General features: G+C 43.0%; 2 protein-coding genes across 4 annotated transcripts; both read left to right on the top strand.

Moving 5' to 3' along the window:
- The first annotated feature begins 2,924 nt into the window (after positions 1-2,924).
- Positions 2,925-5,478, top strand: LOC311505824 (alcohol dehydrogenase 1-like). Its single transcript, XM_084569610.1, has 8 exons — positions 2,925-3,042; positions 3,570-3,671; positions 3,865-4,006; positions 4,126-4,213; positions 4,344-4,563; positions 4,663-4,923; positions 5,053-5,185; positions 5,276-5,478. Exons 1-8 carry the CDS (start codon positions 3,025-3,027, stop codon positions 5,416-5,418), a joined length of 1,107 nt encoding a protein of 368 aa, XP_084425736.1. The 5' UTR covers positions 2,925-3,024; the 3' UTR covers positions 5,419-5,478.
- Positions 5,479-7,702: 2,224 nt separating this feature from the next.
- On the top strand, positions 7,703-21,874 carry LOC311505822 (alcohol dehydrogenase class-3 chain L). 3 transcript variants are annotated; one of them, XM_084569606.1, is made up of 10 exons: positions 7,703-7,800; positions 8,511-8,584; positions 9,143-9,244; positions 9,380-9,521; positions 9,723-9,810; positions 10,147-10,366; positions 10,886-11,146; positions 11,796-11,928; positions 12,032-12,170; positions 12,277-12,538. In XM_084569606.1, the coding sequence occupies exons 2-10, from the start codon at positions 8,567-8,569 to the stop codon at positions 12,308-12,310; spliced, it is 1,137 nt and encodes a 378-aa protein (XP_084425732.1). In that variant the 5' UTR covers positions 7,703-7,800; positions 8,511-8,566; the 3' UTR covers positions 12,311-12,538. The 3 variants fall into 3 exon arrangements, with proteins under 3 accessions (XP_084425732.1, XP_084425733.1, XP_084425734.1); XM_084569607.1 differs by lacking the exons at positions 7,703-7,800; positions 8,511-8,584; positions 9,143-9,244; ... (5 more) ...; positions 12,032-12,170; positions 12,277-12,538 and adding exons at positions 15,771-15,814; positions 16,349-16,450; positions 16,944-17,085; ... (4 more) ...; positions 21,378-21,516; positions 21,774-21,874; XM_084569608.1 differs by lacking the exons at positions 7,703-7,800; positions 8,511-8,584; positions 9,143-9,244; ... (5 more) ...; positions 12,032-12,170; positions 12,277-12,538 and adding exons at positions 15,771-15,814; positions 16,349-16,450; positions 16,944-17,085; ... (4 more) ...; positions 20,479-20,560; positions 21,378-21,456.
- The last annotated feature ends 1,810 nt before the right edge of the window (positions 21,875-23,684 follow it).

Raw genomic sequence — 23,684 nt, 5'->3', positions numbered from 1 at the left:
TGTTGTGGAGCAAAATAGATGGTCTAAATATGATTTTTCTCTCTGTGTGACTACCACCATACCAGTTTGTTTGGATAAAGACAAATATGCATTTTTTCTTCCATGACCATGAAGACGTTGCAATTCACCATTACCACTGGGTCTGTTTTCCTGCAACAAGATGGCTCAATCAGTGATGGAAGATGGCAAGATCGAAGCATATTTCCCTCATGTCCAGTCTTTTCCTCAGTTTGTTTTCTTTTATTGCAGAAAACCCTCACTTCACACAGACATCATGAGGAAAATTGAATTCACATGTTCAGTGACTTGGTGGCTGTCTCAGGATGTTATGCCTCGACTTTGACTAACATACACCTACATGTTCTGGGTATAGCTTCTTCAGTTCTAAAAGACTTGTGGGGAGCTGGGGTTTTAATAGGGACATTTGCTGGTGTTGCCTACCACAAACTCACATGACTCTGGCCTGTAACAACCAGATACTCACATGTAATTGAAGAAATCCTGTTTTCTTTTCCCAGTGAATGGTGCTCCATTAATGTTCAGAGACTCCAAGCTCAAGGCTCGAACGAGGGTGAACCTTTTAGTGTCAAATGTTAAGAGATGATTTTTCAATTTCACATTGATGACTTCCCTTACTCTTTCAAGGCGGGAATGTTGTCAAATATGCTACTGTCCTTTCACTGTCCCCAGATGTCTAGTTTGGCTTTGAATGCAGACAATCAGTCTGCCAACCTGAACACAGCTGTTTAAACTATCTGAATCGATAACACGAGAAAGAAACAGAAAGAATCTTAGTGTCAAATTCTCCTCACTGAAGCCAGTGGTAACTTTTTTCTGAAAGAAATTTCTGCAGCTGCTCAAATACTCTGGACAGTGATCTCCCCTGGCTGTGTATTACACTGTACTTGGCACAGTGTGTCTGTGCGGCACCTTTCCTCTCCTGAGCTCCACCTGGTGGCGAGGGAAGCTGCCACACAGACAAACTATGTCAAGTTCATAGTAATACACGCAAATAATGTCGTTAATTATTAATTAATTTCGCTAACTCCAGTAGCAGTTTATGGACCATTGTTCGCGGTCCATAAACCGCTTTTTTCAACATTTGCAGACAAAGTGAGGCTCTTTGAGCACTGGTCTGCCCATCCGTGCCGTGACATTTTTGCTCTCATATGTAGATATAGCTATATATACAGATCATGCATACCATTAAAACTACCTGTCTAATATTGTGTAGATCTCCCTTGTACCTCCAAAACAGTTGTGACTCATCAGAGAATGGACATGGGCCTTCTGAGGGTGTCTTGAATTTGGAGTCCAGGTCAACACCTTGTGCTGTTCTTCATGATTTTGAGTTGTTCTTAAAGCGTTTTTGTGACTGTGTCAGGCTGCATCCTGCTGGGGATGGCTGCTGCCATCAAGGAGTTTCATTGCTATGGGGTGGGGGTGCCTGGTCTGGTCTGGGTGGGTGGTACGTGTCTAAGAAACATCCACACGAATGCCAAGTCCAAAAGTTGAACTGTCACAACATGGTCAGTGTTATTTACTTCTCCTGTCAGTGGTCATAATGTTATGCCTGATCGGCGTATATAGATAATTGTATGCAGCCCCACAATGCAAATATCTTCACTTTCCCTTACTGAACTAATGAGCTCATTTACAGTTTTGCCAGGACACAATAGTGTCAACTTTGTTCCCATACTGGTGGAGGAGTGCTGCATTTGAATAAGAAGCGGATGAGTTTGTGACGCGATTTGATGCCGTGCATAGGGGAAACGGTTAAGCCTTGATTTCAGATACATTTTGAAGTTGTTTGATATGATAATGCGCAAAGAGTTCCGGTGTCCCTCTGGGTTTTGTCTGTCAGAGGCCTTTTGTGTCACTGCTCCCCTCTGTCGAAAAACAAAGCTGAGACATAATAAGTGGTGTGAGGCAGGGCTTCATAATTCACTCCTGAGCGTCCCGCTTTCAAACGTGGGATCCGATCTCATTTTCTTTGGCCAGGTTTAGGTAAACAATATAGGAGAGATTAAAAAAATAAATAATATAGGTTGTTACGCCCCGGACTAGGGGTTCGAGGAAGGAACATAAAAGAAGGACAAGGAACGTGATATGCAACAAAATGGACTCGATGGATCGCAGCCACCTGCCAGAGGGGAGTTAAATAGTCTGTGTCCAGGGTGAGAGGGATCAGCCACAATCTTAGCTGCATGCTTCAGAGTCCTGGAAGATGATGGGGAGGAGTGGGGCTGTGTTCTTCCTGTAGTCCACGATTATCTCCACTGTCTTGGAAGCGTCCAACTCCAGGTTGTTATGGGTTCACCAAGTCACCAGGCGGTCAATCTCCAGTCTGTAGACGGTCTCATCTCCATCCGAGATGAGCCCGATGAGGGCGGTGTCATCCGCAAACTTCAGGAGCTTGACAGACTCATGACTGGAGGTGCAGCTGTTCACGTACAAGGAGAAGAGCACAGGTGAAAGGACACAGCCTTGAGGGGAACCCGTGTTGATGGTACGGGGGTCTGAGAGGTGTTTTCCCAGCCTCACATGCTGCCTCCTGTCAGACAGAAAGTCTGCGATCCACCTGTAGGTGGAGTCAGGCATGGTCAGCTGGGAGAGTTTGTCCTGTAGCAAAGACGGAACAACCGTGTTGAAGGCAGAGCTGAAGTCCTCAAACAGGAAACCGGCAAATCGCGATCCTCCTGGCCTTCGAGATATGGAGTATTATGGAGTATGTTCAAGCCCTCCTGAGCAACCAATCCTGGGTGTCGTCACTTTGTGTTCAAAGGGTTGTGCCTGACTCTTTGTGTTCTAAGGGTTCAAAACCCTTTGAACACGAAGAACTGATAAACAGTCGAGGTTAAAGTCTCTGCCTTGAATGTTTGACTAGCTGCTTTATATAACAGCGAATTACAAGTATAAACCTCCAGTTCAGGACCTGTATTCTCCTCCCACTTTGCTGTACTGCAGCTGCAGCCCCGTCTGTGCCTTTCTAGCTTGTGAACGCTTGTCATCTTCGCAGCAAAAATGTCCACAGCTGGGAAGGTAAGCAGAATTCAGCGTATGAGCTTATCAGCAGTATTTGCATACATATAATCAAGGTCACATTATACGTGTGGCCCTGAATTTGTGACTTGCTAAGTCGTCTTCTTTGCTAATCTTTGTGTTTTCCCTCTTGGTCTCAATATCTCATGTCCTTTTTTGACATACCACACAGTTTGCCAAAATCAACAGTGAAGACAGAACTCAATGGATTTTCAAAGATAGCATAAACTAATCTGAGGCAACGGACTTCCTCAGTGGTTCAATTGTAACAATTGTGCCAGATGACCTGTATAATGTGTGGACTTTAAACTGTTGCACGGTGTAATATGTTTTTTATATGAGTGGTTATAGCTGTCAGTACCCTATCTTCAAACCATTATCTTATCTTTTTTGCAAATTAGCTACAATGTCAGATCAGTAGCTGTGATAGAAATATGTTGAGTGGTTGGGGAACATTTTTGGAAAAACATCCTTGTATTGTTCTAATATTGTCCAAACTAATTTCACTTTTTGTCACTGCTTCTTAGGTCATCAAGTGTAAGGCAGCGGTGGCCTGGGAGCCCGACAAACCTGTGGTGATTGAGGAGATTGAGGTAGCACCACCTCAGGCCAACGAGGTCCGCATCAAGGTGAGAGACGTCCATGGACACCCATGGCCAGGTGTCTAATTGCATTTACTTTCTTTCACTTTTCTCTCCAAAACTATTTACTCCAGACCGGAAGGTCCATTCAGTGATGCGTTCTACAGTATCCCTAACCCACGTTGAATGCACTGTCCTCACCTTGTGTCGTGCATGTTTTCACTGTTTATTTATCGTGCAGATTGTGGCCACGTCGGTCTGCCACTCCGACCTGTACCATCTTTTGGAAAGTATGAATAAAGATGGCTTCCCAACTGTCCTTGGCCACGAAGCAGCTGGTATTGTGGAAAGTGTCGGACCCGGAGTCACAGAATTTCAGCCAGGTAAGTTTTAACTGACAGTTGACAGACTGTGTGGGGGACTGAGGTTTATCAGAGTAATTCAGAGCTTTTTGTACACCATTTTTAACGTTTGTATAAGCTTCATTGTTTCTGTCTTTCAGGAGACAAGGTGATTCCTCTTTTCATCTCCCAGTGTCGAGAATGTCACTTCTGCAAGAATCCTAAGACCAACCAGTGTGTAGAAGCATGGTTAGTGCTCATCTCTTGCCATTCTCTCCATCTTCTTTTCATTCTGAACATGCTTCCATGTTGTTTTCCTAATGTTTAAAACATATTATTAGTGAGTCCTCTAAGAGGATCAAAAAATTGTCTTGTCCAGGACCAGAGTTCGTCAGGACATAATGGCAGGAGTGGAGTCCAGGTTTACCTGTAAGGGAAAGAAGGTGCTGCAATTTATGGGAACCAGTACCTTCTCTGAGTACACCGTGATAAACCAGATAGCTGTGGCTAAGATCGACCCTGCTGCTCCTCTGGACAAGGTCTGCCTTCTCGGCTGTGGGATCTGCACTGGATATGGAGCAGCAGTAAATAACGCTAAGGTGTGTAGGTTTAAATAAAATTGACATTGAGAAGGTTTGCGAGTGCCTGTATGGAGCACTGGAGGCCAACCACGTTAAGTGAATTTTCATTAACTCTAGGTGGAACCAGACTCTACATGTGCTGTGTTTGGCCTGGGAGCTGTGGGTTTGGCTGCAGTCATGGGCTGCAAGGCTGCAGGAGCAAAGAGGATTATAGCTGTTGACATCAATCCAGAGAAGTTTGAGAAGGCCAAGGTGTTTGGTGCAACTGACTTTGTGAACCCCAAGGATCACGATAAACCCATCAGCCAGGTGTTGATCGAGATGACCAACGGAGGAGTGGACTACTCCCTGGAATGCATCGGCAATGTGGAAGTCATGGTGAGGCAGATTTTCAAATGTGCTCACTAGTAATTTTCCAGCAATAGCTCTTAAAGAACTTCTTCTGTAAAGTATCCTTGTGTCTTTTAGGGTATAGGTCCAATGATGTTGTGGTATTTCTCCATCTAGGTAAGTGCCCTGGAGTCTTGTGTGGCAGGTTGGGGTGTCAGCGTGATTGTTGGCTGGACAGACATGCACAACATATCCACCAAGCCCCGTCACCTCATCGCTGGACGTACGTGGAAGGGATCCGTGTTCGGAGGTGAGACAAATATGACCGTCACCTCTGACAATGCATCTCTGGTAATCTTCTCTCCGCCTTCTGGATGAGACTGGCTGCTCTTCTGTTCAGGGTTTAAGAGTAAGGATGGCGTAGCTCAGATGGTTAAAGCCTACCTGGACAAGAAGGTGATGGTGGATGAGTTCATTTCTCACAACTTGACTTTGGACCAAGTCAATGACGCCATTGAAATGATGAAGCACGGCAAATGGTAGACTTACACTCCTACACTACACTATTAGTGTTTATTAATGAATCACTAGCAACACAGAGCCATACTTTTCTCTCTTTTAATTTTTGCAGTATCCGGACAGTCCTGAGTGTTTCTCCACAATAAGAGCACGCATGTTGCTTTCAGTGACATCAAAGTCATTCCGTAATTCTCACAGGACTACAACACGAAGAATACAAAGAAGTCAGTCGACACCTTGCACTGAATTGTTTGCAGATTGTGATTATGAGAATCCTCCGCAGTGTTATTTTAAAAAAAGTGTTGATAGAGCAAAATAAATGGTGTCAGTTGTGAAAGAGTTTGCATTTTTCCTTCTCATATTATCTCCATGTTAACCTGTAACATGGACTGTAAACATTAACTACATTCTGTTTAACAGAGCGAACCAACTCTGATCTCACTCAATGTGTGAAAGGTCAACTTACAGGTCAGTCTGACCTGCTAGTTTTGTGATCATTACCTTAAAATGCTCCTTCTGTTGCGAGAAGCAGTCATCTCAGACAGCCCTGTTTTGATCAAGAGAGGATAAGCAAATGCGTCATGTGTTTTTCAAATGGTTTAAATTGTGATGAAAGAGAGGATGTGACAATGAAACAAAGATATGAATAACTACATGAATTATGAGCTGATTTCCGCCGCATTATCATCATATCCTCATCTGTGGCTTAACTCTTTTGGCACCACGACCTTAAATGAAAAAATAGACATTACCATTTGTGGCAGCTTAAATGGCTGCTTTACATATATACACCAGCAACTCTGCATGTGCTTCATCAGAATTCATTTCCTCTCAGCTCTCGGCTTCATTAAACTGTCAGTGCATCTTGGAGGCTGAGGCATGCAGCATTTTGACAGAACGAGAGAGGCAGACGGGATTTGCTGCAACTGGACCCTGACCAATCCCTATTACAGTCATGGCAAATAATCCTGCCAGAGCCCTTGTTCCCCTCTGCATTTTAAATCACGAAACTTGCGCCTGTCTTAAATTAAAGTGTAAATCTGCACGTCCCATTCAGTATTCCCTACGCATTTGAGGTCAAACCTTTAATCAGTTCCACCCACTCACCACATGCACACATTTTCAAGGTGTAAAAACTGATCAATCATTAACGACACTGGAAGAGCAGCTAAAAACAAAGGCACGGAGTTAATTTTTAACATAATGGAAGCGATTCAAGTGAGCACAATGCAATCAGCAAATTCTGATTTATGAGCACTCATTAATGTCTTTTAATAGTCAGAAACCCCATTCACATTTACAGATAAACCACTAATAAAAAACTAAAATAATAAAAACTACCTTTTCCCAACAGTACATTGTGCCCAGTAATTAGTTTACACATTTTCCCTAAAGCTAGTTATGAGATCCATATCTTTGAACCAAAGATCACCCTTTTAAATCTGGTCTCTGTTCTTGGCGTTATCATGTCAGATCTCTACATCAACTCATAAATGCAGCTTTAACAATTTATTAGCACGATGCGTGAAGCGGCAGAAACTTCTAACTTGAGTAGCAGGAAATGGAAAGAGGAAATTAAAAGACCTGAGCGGACGCTGTAAAAATCAAGCTAATCATTCGTTCTGTTTGGTTATTTCTGGCAGCCGGAGACGTTATCAACCTCCGGCTATGACAGCAATAAACTAATTAAGAGTGATCTGGATGACCCAGTTAATGAAGGTACCTGGCACCCAGCAGGTGTCTCCTTTTTGCCTAAATCATCCATTTCAGCTGTGTATGTAGTTAGAATTTAAGCTGGAATTAGTGTCTATATCAGTGGCCATGTAACCTTTTGACTGGACGCTCTGTTCTCCAGAGGCTGCAGACCCAGTGCTCATCACTGCTGGGAGTTTTACAGAAATGTAAGAATATGAAATGTTGGGTATTTCTAGTCAAGTACTGTAGTTCTAGTGGACATGCTTAGTGCTTATTTTCACTTATTTATTTTTTTTAGGAATTTCTTCATTTTGCTGAATCGTATTCACCAGCATGTCTAAGGTGATTTCACCTCATTGTGGCTGCTGTGTTGCTGATTTAGAAACCATGGCTGAGTGTTGTTTGGGCCTTGGCTTAACCTGATGTTCATTAACATTGATTGCAGGCAATTGCTCTTACCAAGGTGTCTTGTGTGGATCATCTGTGACACATCTGTAGTCTAATAACATTATGCGTGCTGCTTTCCTTTGGAATAAACCTTTTTTTAAAAGATGACGCTTTGGCTTGTTGCAGAAGGGAAATCACAAGGCAGCTCTTGCTTCTGTTCATTCAGGTTATTTTTATGTACTGGTGATGCCGCCCCACAGGCCGTTCAGAGAGACCACGTGGTTGCAGAATGTGCACTAACTGAGGAAACGTGAAATTGGCAAGGTAACGGTTAAGCGGTTAGACTTAAAAAGCGACTGTGCCATAGAGCTGAATCACAAACATCGAAGGTAGGTAGGTAGGAACGGCACCCTCCAGAGTCCAGATGCTGGGTAGTGGAGGAGTAGTTGAAGTTGGCAGGTGCCTGAAGGCAGCACGGCAGCAGCACTTTTTCCTTTGCATGCCTGGGACATACAGATCCGTCCATACTTTCACAATTTGTTGACCTGTCTCTCTGAGAGTCTGAAAATCATCTAAAAAATGTTCAGCCGCTTGAGCATCACTAGTCCGTGGTACATCTTTGTTCTCATACATTCTCCAGTTTCAAAGGAAATGCTGTTCTGCTCTAAATGTGTAACCAGCTGCAGCATCATCACATCCGGTAACTCTTGTGTTTCACTGTGTCCGTCTCATTGCAACAGTGAGACTAAATAGCTGCTTATTATCTGGCAGTGATCTATATTATTTTAAAAAGGGAATTTGGTGTGAAAAGAATTGCATTCAGTTGTGGTTGCTGCTTGTTCATTCCTCCCTGGCTCACATTTGTGGTCCAGATGTTGGCAGCTGAAAACTTTCGAAACTCGCATTGCACAACACTACAGATAACCAATAGCTGCTTCCAACTTCCATTCAACGTCCCTGCCCATCTGCCCAGTACACAGAGTAAACTTGAATTTCGGGACCTTGTTTTCTCCTTCCGATCTCTTGTCCTGCAGCTGCTGTCCTCTCTTTACTCCTCTCCAACTTGTAAGCGCCCATCTTCACAACAGCCATGGCAACAGCTGGGAAGGTAAGCAAAGTTCAACTTGAGGCGTTCTACAATATATGCATGCATATCGTTGACTTTGTATGAAATATCTAGGTTGCTGGAAAAGGCAGAAGATGTTCAACCTCGTGTGGGATTATTAAAAGTGTTAAAAGCTGAACACATGTGACCTTGACTACTCTTTATGACAGCATAAGGGGTTGAATATCTTTTTACCGTTCTGTAATATCTAAGTTGAAAGGTGTCCTAACTGATTGTCTCTACGACTCTTTTCCTCTGTTTCAGTTAAATATCTCATTCTCCATTTTGACTTGATCACAGCTTATAATTTTTTCAGCCATGCAACAGTGTAACTGTTCAATCTGAAAAGGATTATAGGGTTGTAAACCTAAAAACACGCTGAAAGTCCAGGATATCCTCAAATTTCCATTCAGATGTGCAAGTATTTAAATTCAAGGCAAAACTCTCTATTCATTCAGCCGTTTACTTGCATACCTTACATTTACCTTCCGTAAAGCATGAGTTTTACATTACATGAGTAATGTTTGTCATACCTCAGTATTTTTATGCTGTGCCCTGGAGGTCATCAAGTGCAAGGCAGCAGTGGCCTGGGAACCCAACAAGCCTTTGGTTATTGAGGAGATCGAGGTAGCGCCTCCTCAGGCCAACGAGGTCCGCATCAAGGTGAGAGACACATCCGTGCATATTTAACATACATAAATACTTCATCTGAACAGTTACGGAGCTGAAGTCGTCATAAATAAAATAGACATTTAACAAATCACCATTTGATTGTTTTTCCTGGTCTTTCTGGTGCAGATCGTGGCGACTTCAGTGTGCCATTCGGACTTGTACTACCTTTTGGAGGCCAAGAATGCAGATGGCTTTCCATTAGTCCTCGGCCACGAGGCAGCGGGCATCGTGGAGAGTGTCGGGCCTGGAGTCACTGAATTTCAGCCAGGTGAGTTTGGAACAAAATGACGCCCGACGCTCTTTTTAATCTACGATACCAACATGATATTTTGACATCTTCTGTGACCGAAACATGTGAACCTCACTGAACAGCACCTCATTCATTTAAACTATTATAGCAGTTTGGGGGATTAGTAGGACTGTTTAGGGCAAACATAGGCTTAACTTGCATTGCATTTTTGTCTTTCAGGAGACAAGGTTATCCCTCTGTTCCTCTCCCAGTGTCGACAATGTCGCTTCTGTAAAAGCCCTAAAACCAACCAGTGTGAGAAGTCTGTGTGAGTTTTATATGCGTTTGTCTGCTGGATTTGCTCTTTTTGTCTTTGACATAGTTTTTAAAGCACAATGCTCAGGCTCACAAAGTATAGACAATGTTTACTGAGGTTTGAAACAGATGAGGATCTGTGCAAAATGTACACCAGTGAATATTGGAGAAAAGCAGAACCCTGATGCTAGTAGTAAATATTCAGATCAAAAACCAGCATTATCCTGCATTGGAATAGTAGTGATTCCCAACAGAACAGGTAAAAGTGAGTGTATGTAAATATCAAAGCGTCACTCAGCAAATAGCATCATAGTGGCTCTCAAATGTGGTTTAAATGTGCCTCTTTCAGGTCCCTTGTTCCTCAAGATGGATTGGCTATCCCAGAGTCCAGGTTCACCTGCAAGGGACAGAAGATCGAGCAGTTCGCAAAAACCAGTACCTTCTCTGAGTACACTGTGGTAAACGAGATTGCTCTGGCTAAAATTGATCCCTCAGCTCCTCTGGACAAGGTCTGTCTTCTGGGCTGCGGGATCTGCACTGGATATGGAGCAGCTGTTAATACTGCTAAGGTGTGCGTCTTTGACAGTTGGGGATTAACAGTATCTCTGGATGCTAGCTATGAGTTGTGGATTATGGAACTTCTGCTAGTTTTGTAATCCGCAACAGTAATTGGGAAGCCGTTCTTTTACTCTGGTGACTCTCTTTTGTCTGAACACAGCAAGTCTTTGTTCCATCTGCAGTCTAACAGGAGGGGATGTTGCACACTGTCGAACAACAGTTACACACAGCAGAGCACCAGATGGTTGCAAATGAACCTTCGTGCTTGTGAAAGCAATCAGACTTATTTTTAATATATATATTTTTTTCTGCATTTCTACTGCAAATGAATATGTGTGTTGGACGGTGACATATAAAAATACTTAAAATTGTCCCATGGAAAAAAATGAATCAATCTGCTATGTACGCCTGAATGACAAGAGGTATTAGTGTTTATGATCATCAGTCATGGTTTCCAAACGTGAAAGACTACTTATGGGATAAATAACTTAAAAACCTAAAGTAATCCAATTTTCTCTCTCTCCTGCTAGGTTGAACCAGACTCTACATGTGCTGTGTTTGGCCTGGGAGCTGTGGGTTTGGCTGCAGTCATGGGCTGCAAGGCTGCAGGAGCAAAGAGGATTATAGCTGTTGACATCAATCCAGAGAAGTTTGAGAAGGCCAAGGTGTTTGGTGCAACTGACTTTGTGAACCCCAAGGATCACGATAAACCCATCAGCCAGGTGCTGTCTGACATGACCAATGGAGGAGTGGACTACTCTGTGGAATGTACCGGCAATGTGGCAGTCATGGTGAGGCAGATTTATTTATTCTGATCTGGTCCAGAAACATACAGCAGTGGCTAAACGTGTTGGTCTTACACCTGACTCAAACAATATTCCATTCTGACGTGGCCTGCTACAATTCTTAGTAGGCCTTGTTCACACCTGCTATAATATGAGTGATCTAAGTACAAGTGTGAACACACCCAAAACGTATTGAGGAAGGATTGAGATCTGATTTCTCAATATTTGGAGTTGTACTGGGGCGAATTTGACCACATTATTTTGGCACTGTGATCACAAGGCGTCCCTGGTCACTATGAAGGCCCGCCTCCCCAGTTTTGTGCTACTATTTCAGATCTTTCGTTGAAAGTGTGGAAATTTTCAGTGCGTCACTTCAAATTTCCATACCGTGCTGCACCTCAAATGACGTACGATCACAAGTGGTCACTCGGGACACATGTGGCGATGTGTGTTAAGTTAATGAACAGGGACTTAACTAAAAATGTACAGATAGCGATAAAATTAACAAAGCACCCAACAAACCTGACAGACCTGGAGCAATTTGCTCAAGCCAACTAGCATTGGTAGGAGTTACAAAAAGTCTTTGAGCTACAGTAGATTTGGTTACACCCTACTGGGTACAAATACATTGACTTTGTGCCGTTACTCCATTCAGCGCAGTGCCTTGGAGTCTTGTGTGAAAGGTTGGGGTGTCGGTGTGATTGTTGGCTGGACAGACATGGCTGATGCTGCTACTCGGCCCATTCAGCTCATCAGTGGACGTACATGGAAGGGATCCCTGTTTGGAGGTGAGACAAATATGAACATTGCCGCTGACCCTAAGCTTCTTTAACTCCATCAGCTTCTAAATTAAACCGTCTGATCTAATATTGCGTCCAATTTGTGGCTCAGGGTTTAAGAGTAAGGATGGCGTACCTCAGATGGTTAAAGCCTACCTGGACAAGAAGGTCATGGTGGATGAGTTCATCACTCACAACTTGACTTTGGACCAAGTCAATGACGCCATTGAAATGATGAAGCACGGCCAGTGGTAAACCTACGCTTCCTCCACTATTAACAAATCAAGAGCATCACAATCAGTGATTATGATAAATTGGTGTAGCTCTGAGCAAATCTTTTCTATTTTTGTTTCACAGTATCCGGACAGTCCTGAGTGTTTCTCCACAATAAAAGCACTATGCTGCTTTCCATGACACCTGGATAATTTAGTAATTGACCACTACACAATACGGGATTTCAGCAAAAACATCCAAATTATACATTGCACAAAATAGTGGATGCACCATTCAGTGAACTGTGTGCAGATTGTGAATGTGATAAATCTCTGCAGCGTTTATATAGTCAAAGACTAAATATGTCTAAGTGTTTTACAGAGCAAAATAAATGGTCTAAACAGAAGGGTCTGCGTCTTCCTTGTTTACGTTTTTGGTTTTGTGGGGTTGTATCTCCGCAGCACAGTCTGCCATGTCACTGACTACTCAAGTAAACTATGTTTAAAGTGTCAGTTACTTGTAGCTTTTCACAGACTAGCTAAATTACATCAGTGTTTGCTTATCTTGGCAGGTGATGCGGGAATTTCCCTGCTAGGATGGCCTCCAAGATTTAGAAAACAACAGATGTGTCCTCTCATTTGGCTCCAAACACACAAGATTCAGTATTGCATAATCAGCTAACTTGTCTGGCACCACAATCTTAATTTGGGGGTGGGTAGGGGGGTACATGATCTTTCTTTGGCAGGTTCATTAATGTTTGGTAGCTTTACATTTGTACCAGCTGCAACTCTGCACTTTCTTGGAGAGATGTCGTCTGAGCTGATATGGACTCCCAGACTCTTGTCTCTGCACCAGCAGTCACAGTGGATTCACATGTTGTAATCCTCCTGAACCCATGCACTGTCTTTGCAGCTTATGCCAAGTTAGCTGACAATGAGATACGTTTTTTTGTATTGCACATACTGACTGCAGTACAGCAGTTTTTGTGTGAAGCACACATTTAATTCACTTTCAAACTCACATTTTAGTTTGTCTTTGTCCTGAAACATGGAAAATCCAGTTAATCTGCACAATTCATCTCCAGCAATGCCACCCGGACTTGTCCTGCAGTAACGTCTGTGTTCCTGTCACCTGCAACACCTGACCTACTCGCTCATCTGCACAACCTGCTGTTCATTCCGTCATTACCTCTCTGTCATCAGCAGTATACCACTTGCCAGAGGCTCACATGTTTTCAGTAAACAGGTGAGCCTTGTCAAACGTTAACACAACATGTACAGAGGAGAACTCATCTGCTTGGTCATATCCTGGACCTTCTCATCACAAATGGTCTGAACGTCTCTTCAGTCATCAAGGACTGGGTCTTATCTTTCTGTTTGTTAATGTGATTGTGCCTGTACAAAAGGGAGCTATCTTTGCACATGGGCAATGTCTGTAACAGGTACTTTCAACACGAATGGGTCTAGGTTCATAGGAGCAGTTGATAACCTTCAGAAAAACACAGGAATATACATCGATCAGGTATTATGACCACCTTCCTAATATTGTGTAGGTCTCCCTTGTGCCTCCAAAACTATTGTGGCTCATTAGAGAATGGACATGGGTCTTCAGAGGGTTCAGTTTTGGATCTAGTGAATTTGGAGGCCAGGTCAACACCTTGTGCTGTTCTTCATGTTTTTTGAGCTGTTCCTAAACCGTTTTTGTGTGTGTGTCTGTGTCAGGCTTCATCCTGCTGGGGATGGCTGCTGCCGTAAAGGGGTGTCATTGCTATGGGGTGGGGGTGCCTGGTCTGGTCTAGGTGGGTGATACATGTCTAAGAAACATCCACATGAATGAATGCGGGGGTCCAAAAGATTCCTAGCAGAACATTGCATTGTCACAAATTTGTCAATGTTATTTACATCTCCTCTCAGTGGTTTCAGTGTTGCGTCTGATCAGGGTATACTAAAAAAGAAAAATGCACAACATGGTGAAAGTAGGCAGGTGTATCCCAGTCAGTGTGAGATGAACAGAAATTGATTTCTGGTAACAGAAGAGCTTTCTGTTATCTTCTCAGGTTACAGTGACTTGGGTTACAACTGAACAAGTTGAGTCATCACCCACAAACATAAAACACCATGGAAACCAAATTCATCCGTTGAGGTCATCAGTCTCACAGACATTTGTTCAGATCTCAATTGGAAACATACGTTTTTTTCCCTGGCTTTCCTGGCTGTGCCAGAATTTGGGCAAAATTTGTTGTGTACTTGTTGTGTTGTGTACGTCCTAAATGAATTGACTTGGCTTGAAATACACTGGCTTCTGGTAAATCTGAATTAAATTGAGCCAGGCTCAAAATAATTTTCAAATATGTCTTGGCAGTACCCACCTGCTCTCAGGTCACTGGAGAGAAATCTGTCAGTAGTGCCTACTTTCTGAGCTAAATATTGTGAAGCCACGAAGCAGCTTTTACCAGCTTGTAATGCTGCTGAGCTCTGTAACCAAATTCCTAATGACTTCAAACTGTAATCACTTTCAAATCAAGGCTGCCCCCAGATGCCTTTGTTAACAAATCAAATGCAGTAGTTTTATATGGTTTATATGGCCAGGGACCACGTCAGTGTGAGAGTTAAGGAACTGAATACTGATATACTGTGCTTTGGTTTCTAATTTTACACTTAAAGTTACTAATTATCCAATGTGTGCAGACTCATGCCAGTGAAGTTATTATTTTGAGTTTCACAGCACTGGCCACACTGTTAATGGGTTGCTGCTTTTCACGGCTGTGGTGTTATCTCACGTTGCTTCCACTTGCAAGAACCAGGCTCTCTGGAATGATGTAATCTGAGCAAATGTAAGTATACAGTTGTCAGGCCACAGTAATAGCAGGCAAGTCTGGTGCACACAGCTTTTCAGGAGGGGTGTGGGGTAAATTCACTGCTTCAGCGACAGGGCAGCTTGCAGTCACTGATTCAAGTAATGTACAATATACATTACAGCGATGTAAGGCCATCTGTCTGAAAGCTTAAACTAAAGTAGAATTAAAGTAGAACAGGGTAGTGATGCTAAGTACACTAGCAAGTCCTCCAAGGAATTGCTCCAAAAGAAGAATTAGAGGGTTGTGAAATGGTCTGGTCAAATAGGCCAGACACAAAACCCACTGAAATGTTGTGGGGTGTTTTGAAACAGGCTGTAAAGCCAAGAAAACCCTCAAGCATCTTGCAGCTGAAGGAATTTATTATATGGAAGACTGTTTAAAAGACCAAATGGAAATGATGCAAAATGTCTACAAGAATTTATTCGGCTAAATTTTGAAATACTACTTTCGAAGGCCATGGCCGTGGTTCATTTTTCCCACAGAAGAGTAGAGTATTCCATCCATTGATATTTTTGTGGAATAAATAATTCACAATCCAACTGTCCTTGCTGCATTGTACACCACCTTTATCTGCAGGCAAATGCTTGCTTGTTCAGTTAAAAAAGTCCAATTTTGATTGGCTGCACTAATTTTATCCGATGATTGTATGTCTTCTATTTAACCTTGGGGAGAAAATGAGTACTTCAGTGGACAGATCAGCGAGCGCTCAGACACAGCCCCCGGAGGCAACGCCCTCTCCTTGTGACTGGCTTAAACACTGATAACACACACCCATACCTAACCTCATGAGGGAGAGTGCGAAACAGCATGGCAACTGCTGAGAAGGTAAGAACACCGGCTTCTTGTCATATGCAGTTATATTAGCATTCTTCTGCTCACTTAAGTATTTATGAAGTACAAGGCATGTTTACAGTAGAACAGGAAGGACATGGAGGGGTGGTTTGAGCTCTTTCTTCAGTGCAACATAAGTTCAACAGTCTCTCTGCTGAACTGCATTTAATAATCTATAATGGGCAAGAAAAAAAAATATGCTGATAGGTTTATTTTTGTCTTAGAAGATGCTTCTTTTTCAGGCTTCCTATTGTTGCAAAATGTCACAGAAGGTTAGAGTTCTGTTGTATTCATTTCTCGAGAACGCCGCAGAAAAAACTTTGCTTCTGTGTTTATTTTTTTTTCCTTTGCCCGCAGTCATCTGCTGTAAAACAAGCAAGACGTCATTTTCTTTCGTCCATTATTTGCACATTCTCGCGTTCCCGTCTCCTGCTTCCACCGCAGCACTGAGAGGGTTAAATTCCCTGCGAGCTGTCGGTGTTGAGCAACACCAGGCCACACATGAAGCTCTTTCAATCTGTGTTATAGGTCATCCGCTGCAGAGCTGCAGTAGCATGGGGCGCCGGGGAACCTCTGGTGATGGAGGAGGTGGAGGTGGCACCACCTAAAGCTGGGGAGGTTCGCCTCAAGGTAACGCATTTACAAAGGGTTTGATGGGTTTGTAGTGAGTCGGCATATTTGTTCAATCAGTTATGTACAATGCTTATCCTGTGGAGTTGCTGGGGAGTGGACCCTGTAGAAGCACTGTACATCCTACCCAGTCATCCCAGGGACATACTGAACTGAATTAAAGCGTTAAAGCAACGCTGCAACTCATTTTCATAACACTGTTACTACTATACATATACTGTACTGCATATAGTCTTGACAACTGGTAACCTATAATGACCACTCCTATGGAAGGAGTGGCTATCTATTGTGAGCTCTCCTCATTCCTCAGTGTATGTGCAGTCCAACACCATAGTGGACTTCGCACGCCACCTATGTAGCAATAACAAAGTTCCCCATACTGCTGCTGTATATTTGAGTTCCCCTTAGCAAGACAGGTCTGCAACAAGCTCCACATCAGTTTTAAACAGATTTGGCATGGACCGACGGATAAGCTCACAGCCCTTGATTTCAGATTGTGGCCACGGGAATCTGCCACACCGACTCCTACACGCTGAGCGGCTCTGACCCTGAGGGAGTTTTCCCTGTGGTCCTGGGCCACGAGGGAGCCGGCATTGTGGAGAGTGTCGGAAAGGGAGTCACCAAATTTCAACCAGGTTCTCCTCTCCTCTATACTCAGCAAGCATTTCATTGGGAACACCATACTGTTAATAGGTATAGGGCCTCCCTTTGCTCTCAGAAAACTCTCAATTATTACTGCCATGGATTCCACAAGATGTTAGAAACATTCTGGTCCTTTTTAATATGACTGCATAATTTCCTGGTTCAGTCTCCTAATCTGCTGACTGGGGAGGCCATGGACGCCATGGTGTATTATCCATGTCCATTATCAGAAGATGATTAATTGTGTCCATAAAATGAGGAATGCAGGCAGCATTAACAGGCAGTAAACTGTGGCATCCAAACTATGACTGATTCCTGCACCATTACACCAGAAGCAGCAGGTTGGACTGTTGACAAAACGCTGCATAGTTCCTTGAATTTAAGCAGCTGACACCAAATTCTGAGCATGCCACCAGCAGTGCCAAAAGACTCTCCACAACAAGTTATGCTTCTTCTTACATTCTTGATCTGTCCAGTTTTGGTCAGTGCGTTCCCACTGCAGCCTCAGTTTTCTCATTTGTGATGACAGTAGTTCTAAGATTACTGCAAATGCTATGACGAATATGTAACGGTATGCTTGTATTTTAGGGGACACTGTCATCCCCTTGTATGTTCCTCAGTGTGGAGAGTGCAAGTTCTGTAAGAATCCCAAAACCAACTTGTGTCAAAAGATCAGGTAAATGCCCTGGACTGAAGCACCTCTATACACGTGTGCAGATCAGGCTCTAACATGAAGATCTGTCACACCTTGTGCGGCACCTCTGAGCGGCTGGTTCTGTTTCTTTTCTCCAGGCTCACTCAGGGCAAAGGCTTGATGCCAGACGGGACGTCTCGATTCTCGTGCAAAGGCAAGAGCCTCTTCCACTTCATGGGCTGCAGCACATTCTCAGAGTACACTGTCGTGGCTGAGATCTCCCTGGCCAAAGTGAACCCAAGGGCCCCTCTGGACAAGGTGTGTCTCCTGGGCTGTGGCATCACCACTGGTTATGGAGCAGCTGTGAACACAGCAAAGGTCAGATATTCTCTACACACATGGAAAAGTTCAAACCTTTATCAGTGCAATATAGTTTGTATGTGTAGGACTGTAAGCTTTTTCACTTTAGGTTGGAGATTTTTTTTTAAGCCATGCTTGTTAGTACAGATAGCTAAATGAGTCATCTATGATCCTCAGATATATTCTAACCGATTTTGAATATATCCTGACTTTTCTTGTAGTATCAACATATGATTAACAATAGTGGTTTTCGCAGGTTCAAAAATTAGCTATCAAAACGCTAACGGGGACGATTTAGTTGTGTAGCTCGCAAGAGATGAACATGAACCGCCGGCTTGACTTAAACAGAGCGTCTCTCTGACCCTCCAATCAGCAGAGGACCTGAAAACACTGACGCTACCGTAGGCCACAGAGTAGGCCTAAGAATACAAACTTGAAATGTGGTTGGTTAAAGGAGCAGCTATGAAGGTCTGGGGTTGGTGGCTGGACCCCAAAGCAGGAGGCAACACCGCGTATTGAAGTCAATGAAGTTGAGTTTATTCACAAAAACTCAGCTGGGACGTATATCCCAGAACAAAAAACAAAAACGCAAAAGGCAAACAGAAGACGCTGGAAGCTCCAGGAGAAACAGACGGAAAAACTCAAAGCGGCGGCTGCCGGGGCAGGACTCTGGCTCTCCCTGGGAGGCACTGGAAGGTAGGGAAGAAAACATAAGAGATAAGTCCAATATTAGCAAAAGATTAATCCTTTAAGGCGCAAGGCGAAAACCGGAGAACTAGCACAAACCATGACATGCGGAATTATCTGGCACTGGAGGGACGCCACGGCCGGCCTTTTAAAGAGTGTTGATTAAAAAGTGGTCGCAGCTGTGTCATGTGCTCCCACCAGATGCCTGCCCAGGTGAGCCTAATGAGGGAGAGAGAGAGAGAGAGAGAGAGCAGGGAAAGAGCACAAACAGCACCAGCACTGGAAACCCAGGACCACAACAACAGCGTCATTACAATGTCATCTAAGCGTGCAGTTTTAATTGTGAAGGCCCAGGCAGATTTCTTTGACTCCAGCAACACATGATGGCTGACATATGATTGGATAAAAGCTCTAATGTAAAGTTACACTGCCACAAGCACCGCAGCTGAGAGACAGACAAGCCATGAAATGAAAAGAATAGGCTATTGGGAATAATTTAAATAAGAATAATAAGATTAATGGGAAAATACTAAAATGTAAGTGTGTGGTTTTGATGTTTGGTCCAGCAGAGAAGGCTTTGCTGGCCTTGACGGCCCACCACTGTGAAAAACCAATACATGTACATCCATGTCAGCTGTGTTTAGTGCTAATTAATAAATATTCATCATAATGTCAACACTCTTAACAAAGACGGTGGAAACCTCATGGCACATTGTTGGGTTTTAGACTTGTCACCGTAAAGCACTGTTGCTCCTAAATGCAGGCTACACAGAGCTGCTGTGATATTTTAAGTATGGATTTAATGCGGTCATTTATCATGAGGTGGCAGTTACTTTCAGTAGATGACGGTGAAATACACAAGCAGGCTAAAAATACAAGTACATTCATAATATGCTGGCTCATTTACTCTGTAACATTAACTTAGAGCATCATTCTTATTCACCGCTCCTTTATACTTCATTTCGCTGATCCCAACCCCACAGGTGGAGGCAGGGTCGACTTGTGCAGTGTTCGGCCTCGGGGCTCTTGGTCTTGCAGCAATCATGGGCTGCAAAGTAGCCGGGGCCACCAGGATTATTGGAATCGATCTCAACCCTGACAAGTTCAAAACTGCTCGAGAGTTTGGGGCCACTGATGTGCTGAACCCAAAGGACCACAGCAAGCCAGTCCAGGAGGTCCTGATAGACATGACAGATGGAGGCGTGGACTACTCCTTTGAATGTGTGGGCAATGTAGCGATCATGGTGAGTCCCACACTCAGCGCTTCATCTGCAGAAGCTGAATAACAAAATTAAGCATAATTTTTCGTGGATAATAAACTTAATAAACATTTGGAAAGATAGTCTTTGGTATAGCAAAGACACACAATACAATTCAGCAATAACCCAGAGTGTGCTCAGGTGCTGTTAGGATGAGGTTGAGGTGACACTGACCTCATATTGTCTCCTGATGGCAGAGAGCAGCCCTGGAGGCCTGTCATAAAGGATGGGGCACTAGTGTCATTATCGGGGTGGCAGCAGCCGGACAAGAGATCTCCACCCGGCCCTTCCAACTGGTGACTGGACGCACCTGGAAAGGCACAGCCTTTGGAGGTAACGTGGTCATTTGTTTTACCACATTGATTACCTTCTCATACAACAGACACCGTAGGCTAAGTACTGTATTTCACTGGCACCAGTTAATCAGTCTGCATCATCACTGACAGGTGTAATTCCTCACAACTCTCAACGGCTACTGGGTGGCAAGACATGGAATTGAACTGTCATGATAACATGTGCCATCATCAGGTCAAATTTTTTTGTTCAGTACCGCTGCTTTAGTGGATGACAACTGCTAAACAACTAAGACAAATTAGCAATGTTAGCATGCTAACATACTAAACTGCAATGGTGAACGTGGTAGCATGCCTGCTTCTTTGTGTGTATAGGCATCGGTGTTGTTGCAAGGTCCATTTAATTCTATGCTAAAATGTGGATTAAAAATGGACAAGGGCTACCAGAGGTCCACAGGCCCAGGAGTCTTGAGCTTCACATACAGTCAATGAACGAGATCCCAGCATCCTAGCTACAAAGAGAAAGAAAACGACAACGAAGGCACCAAAGAAGCTAGAACGAGTCACAAAGAGACAAAACACAACCACAAAGACATAAAGCAACAAAGAGACATAAATCTATAAAAATGGACACAACCGTGGAAAAGAGAAACAAACCAAGATTCAAAGTTACTACAAAGACACATGAAAGAACTACAACTAGACAAAAGAAAATTCTACCAAGTGCAAAACAACAGAGCCAGTAACACAAGAGATGTAAAGCAACTTCAAAGAGATGCAAAACAGCACCAGATTAATACAATTATTCATCTGTTTGCACTTTTATGGATGCTCAGTTGTGCAGTAAACTGGATATCTTGAGGTTTTTTTTCTCGTACAAACACACGATCAGGCTCTGGTGTAGTATGACAAACAGTTCTGCTCTCATTCCCTTGTGCATATTTGTCCTTTGGTAACACTTGCATCAGTTTTTCTTCAAAATTTTGCTCGACCACTGGAAACACAAGCCACTTCTTTCCTCCATCGAGAGAGTTTACATGTGCTTTTCCCAGGATACAAGAGCGTCGAGAGCGTTCCCAAACTGGTGGAGGAGTATATGAACAAGAAGCTAAAAGTGGATGAATTCGTGACCCACACTCTGCCCTTTGAGAAGATCATCGATGGTTTTGATCTCATGCATGCTGGGAAATGGTAAGCCTGGATTTCACTCCCAATTTTGAAGCTGTTTGTTATGTAAAAGTGTGTAGTGCTCTCGCGTCCCTGTGGCTTTAGCCTGTTAAAAAATGCATGCGTCACTGCTGCCCTCTGTTGAGGACAAACCTTAGATAAGACGAACGTTGAAGACAGGACTTACGCAACAATTTGCACTTCGCTGAGGGTGTCGGTAACGTGCTGTAATCTTTAAAACAATCTGATGCCTGCCTTCTCATCCCATTTTCCTCTTTCAGCATTCGCGTCGTCCTTCAGCTGTAGACGCGGGGGAGCACAGAAAAAGCGTGAGCTTCCTCCCTGTTTACAGACCTCAATTTAATAAATAATCTTTCTTTTGTCCATGTCTGTTTTATTTCAACAAAGCACACTCAGACAGCTCTTTGATCGGTGTTTCCCCTCTTGAAGCAACACATGCGAACAAACAGAGATTATTCAGAAATATTCTTTGATCTAGTCTGAATTAATAATACGGTGGTACAACCACAACTGCTGAGTGAATCTTTTTTTTTTTTTTTGGAACACTGGAAGCCTGATGAAGCTGTGAAAAAGTGTGTTGAAGAGTTGTCAAAGTGCAGATTTAGTTTAGACTGTAAACTAAAAAGTAGTTTACTTTTCCCCTGTAGGATTAGGGTCTGTGTGTGTGTGTTTTTAATCTTTAGTGCAGAGAAAAGATCCATAGCGGGAACTCCTAAGAACAAAGTTATGTCCTTCTCTGTCTTTCCGTGGTGATGAAGACTGATCTGATGTCTGCCTGGTTGAAGCATTCTGATACGAGGACAACAAGGGAATAAAATCCTGAAAAGATTGCAGGGATTTTTAGCTGTATGGACTAATTAACATCACAAAATGCTTCTGAATTACAACAGGCCTGTTTTCACTTTTCATTTGACTCGTCAAGTACAGGTGTAATTGATGACAGTAGTGATACCTTTGCCAATGAGTAATGTCTTTCAAGTATTGTATAGTTCAGTTTGCTACACTCTGTCCACAAATTGATACTCGTCAGATTTGACCATACAACCTCACATCTTTACTTTCTCATTATGACCTTTTTTATATCTCACATTTCTTTTTACTTCTTACTCATTTAGTAAATCTTTCAACACTTTTCTATGCTATGTTTTTGCATTTGTTTGTCTTGACTTTTTTTCAACTTTACCCTAGTGTGACTTGCTTCAGTTGGCACTGTTTGACTCACCAATGGAAAATTCTCCTAACAACAGTTCCGCTTATTAAGTATTTGGGACCCTCAGAATTTTATACATTTCTGCATAAAAATTACCGAAAATATCAGTTTTGTCCTGAAAGTAGATAAAGAGAATCCAATCAAACAAGATGAAACAGAAATATTATGCTTGTGTATTTGCTAATTCAAGAAAATGACCCAATATTACATATCTGCTAGCTGCACCTCTAGTATTACAAAGTCATTTCAAGGCCAAATTAGAGTCCATCTGTTCAGAAGTGTTTCCAGTCAGCGTAAAGAGACTCAGGTGTTGCTCAGTACACCATTTCGTTTTTAAAAAAGAAAATCAGGGGATTTGTCACATCCCTTTCTTCACAACACACGTTTGTGGAAGCGGATGACGGCACTGATAAAGGACAATTCTGAGGAGCTCAGAAAAAGAGTGGCTGTTGCCCATCAGGCTGGAAAAGGTTCCAAAACCACCTCTTAAGCGTTTGGAATCCACAAATCCACAGTCAGAGAGACCGTGAACAAATGGAGATTTAAGATGACTATTGCCAACAAAGATCGCTACAAAAGCATGACACGCAATAGTCCAAGAGGTCAGAAAGGAACCCAGGGTAACTCCCAAGCAACTAAAGTCATCACATCTAGGACATCTGCTATCGATGACTGTCTTCGTCATGTTCTATAATGTGTCTAATGACTTGGATTTGGTATTGTGGCCCTCATCATACACCTGCCAGCACCACCCTTTGTGGCTCATGGGTCTTGTAGTAGCATGTAGCCATGATGATTTTCACAAAAACCTGCTGATTTAGCAGAGGTATATAGACCTTTTACATCAACTGTAAATAAAGTTACAAAAAATACCACCCAGTACTTTTATCAGCAGCATCCCAGCTTTCTAGACCTTCAGTACTAAACAGGGAGTCTTAAATGAAATTGTTTACTTCCATCA

The sequence above is a fragment of the Chelon labrosus genome (assembly GCF_963514085.1).
Source record: "Chelon labrosus genome assembly, chromosome: 20".
NCBI lineage: Eukaryota > Metazoa > Chordata > Actinopteri > Mugiliformes > Mugilidae > Chelon > Chelon labrosus.
The sequence above is the reverse complement of the archived record's forward strand: the minus strand, read 5'-3'. Positions and strand labels throughout refer to the sequence as shown.